This window comes from Branchiostoma floridae, chromosome 4 (genome assembly GCF_000003815.2).
Source record: "Branchiostoma floridae strain S238N-H82 chromosome 4, Bfl_VNyyK, whole genome shotgun sequence".
In the NCBI taxonomy this organism is placed as follows: domain Eukaryota; kingdom Metazoa; phylum Chordata; class Leptocardii; order Amphioxiformes; family Branchiostomatidae; genus Branchiostoma; species Branchiostoma floridae.
This window is the reverse complement of record NC_049982.1, coordinates 33722607-33723924: the sequence shown is the minus strand read 5'-3', so window position 1 is coordinate 33723924 and position 1318 is coordinate 33722607. Positions and strand designations below refer to the sequence as shown.

The 1318-nt window shown below is 39.8% G+C and overlaps 1 protein-coding gene across 1 annotated transcript in view; it reads left to right on the top strand.

Moving 5' to 3' along the window:
• LOC118413796 (synaptic vesicular amine transporter-like) overlaps positions 1-1318 on the top strand; it is a 61700-nt gene that overhangs the window by 29179 nt on the left and 31203 nt on the right. The window contains 1 exon segment of the mRNA XM_035817327.1: positions 737-835. Within this exon segment, the coding sequence (XP_035673220.1) occupies positions 737-835 (99 nt within the window).

The window sequence follows — 1318 nt, the reverse complement described above, 5'->3', positions numbered from 1 at the left end:
ACACTGATACAATGCAGTATTAAACGTAGAACTGTAATATATATGTTGTCTAATGCTTTCCGCTCAAAAGAGGCATACATATTTTTCTAGAGATTGACGTGAGGCATTCAAAGTACATGGAACTGAAAGAACGCGGTAATTGGCTGTACTGTTTTCTATTTAACGTTATCTCTCAAATGAGAGATTAATGGAGAAAATTGTAATCTTTTTCTTATATGCTATTTGTTTCTGAGCCTGATTAGGCCAACTAAGTAGGCTAGCTGTCGTTCACAAGAGCTACTTCATAGAGGGCTGGAAAAGGTTCTTGAGGGTGACTTAAGTGATGTGTATGCATTTATAATGCGCGGAGCAGACAGAAATCTAATGCAGGGGCGTGTGTTATCTAATATCCTTCCTCGTCGTTCCATAAAGTTACAGCCCCTGCTGTGTGTATGCCGGCATTTATCTATGACTCTATGGATCTGGGATATCGTTTATAAGAGCTTCTCCGTAGCGGCTAAAATATCTTTTAAGGGTGATGTTAACGATGAGTACGCGGTACTCATAGTACTTGGAGCTAGTAAGTGTGGCGCAGGGCTGGTAAGTTTGACGCAGTATTAGTGCAACCCCTTCTCAACGACCGCGTCGCTTCACTGACACGGTCATTCAATCCTTAGTTTTAATGAACCGACAATGCCTTATGACACCGTCCAAACCTCAGGACGGGTCATTAACCCTCTATTGTTTTGTACCTCAGGGATGGGTATGCTGGCAGACGCATATCAAGATGATGCTGAAAGGGGGAGTGTGATCGGCATGGCCCTCGGAGGACTAGCATTTGGAGTACTGAGTAATTGAAAGCTTCATTTTTTTGCCTCTGCATGGGGATGTTCTGTTTTCGGGTGTATGTGTTCTTGTTTGTTTGATTATGCCTTTGTATTGTATGCCCAGTTTTTTTAACATGCTAGTAATTTTCATCGCAGGATAAAATAATCAATAAAATAACCATATTCAGACTGGGTCTTTTCAGGCCCGCGCCAACGTTTACGTCGCATAACGTCAGAATGGCTTACGCTATAGCTACCACATTTCGTGAATTTTTCATTTTCACAGAGTTTAGAAATATTTCAATTTTTGGTTGCCATAGCAACCGTTTTTTGGCAGGCATTTTGACGAAAATCGCTAATTCCAGTTCTAAGTGTATTTTTCATGTGTATTTGCTATATTGCTTCTATATTCTTATGTAAATAAAATCTTATGTTATCTTGAATATCTTTGATTAGATATGATTCAACATGTTTTCGTAATTTTTGTGTTATTTTATGTTGGGGCCCCCCGG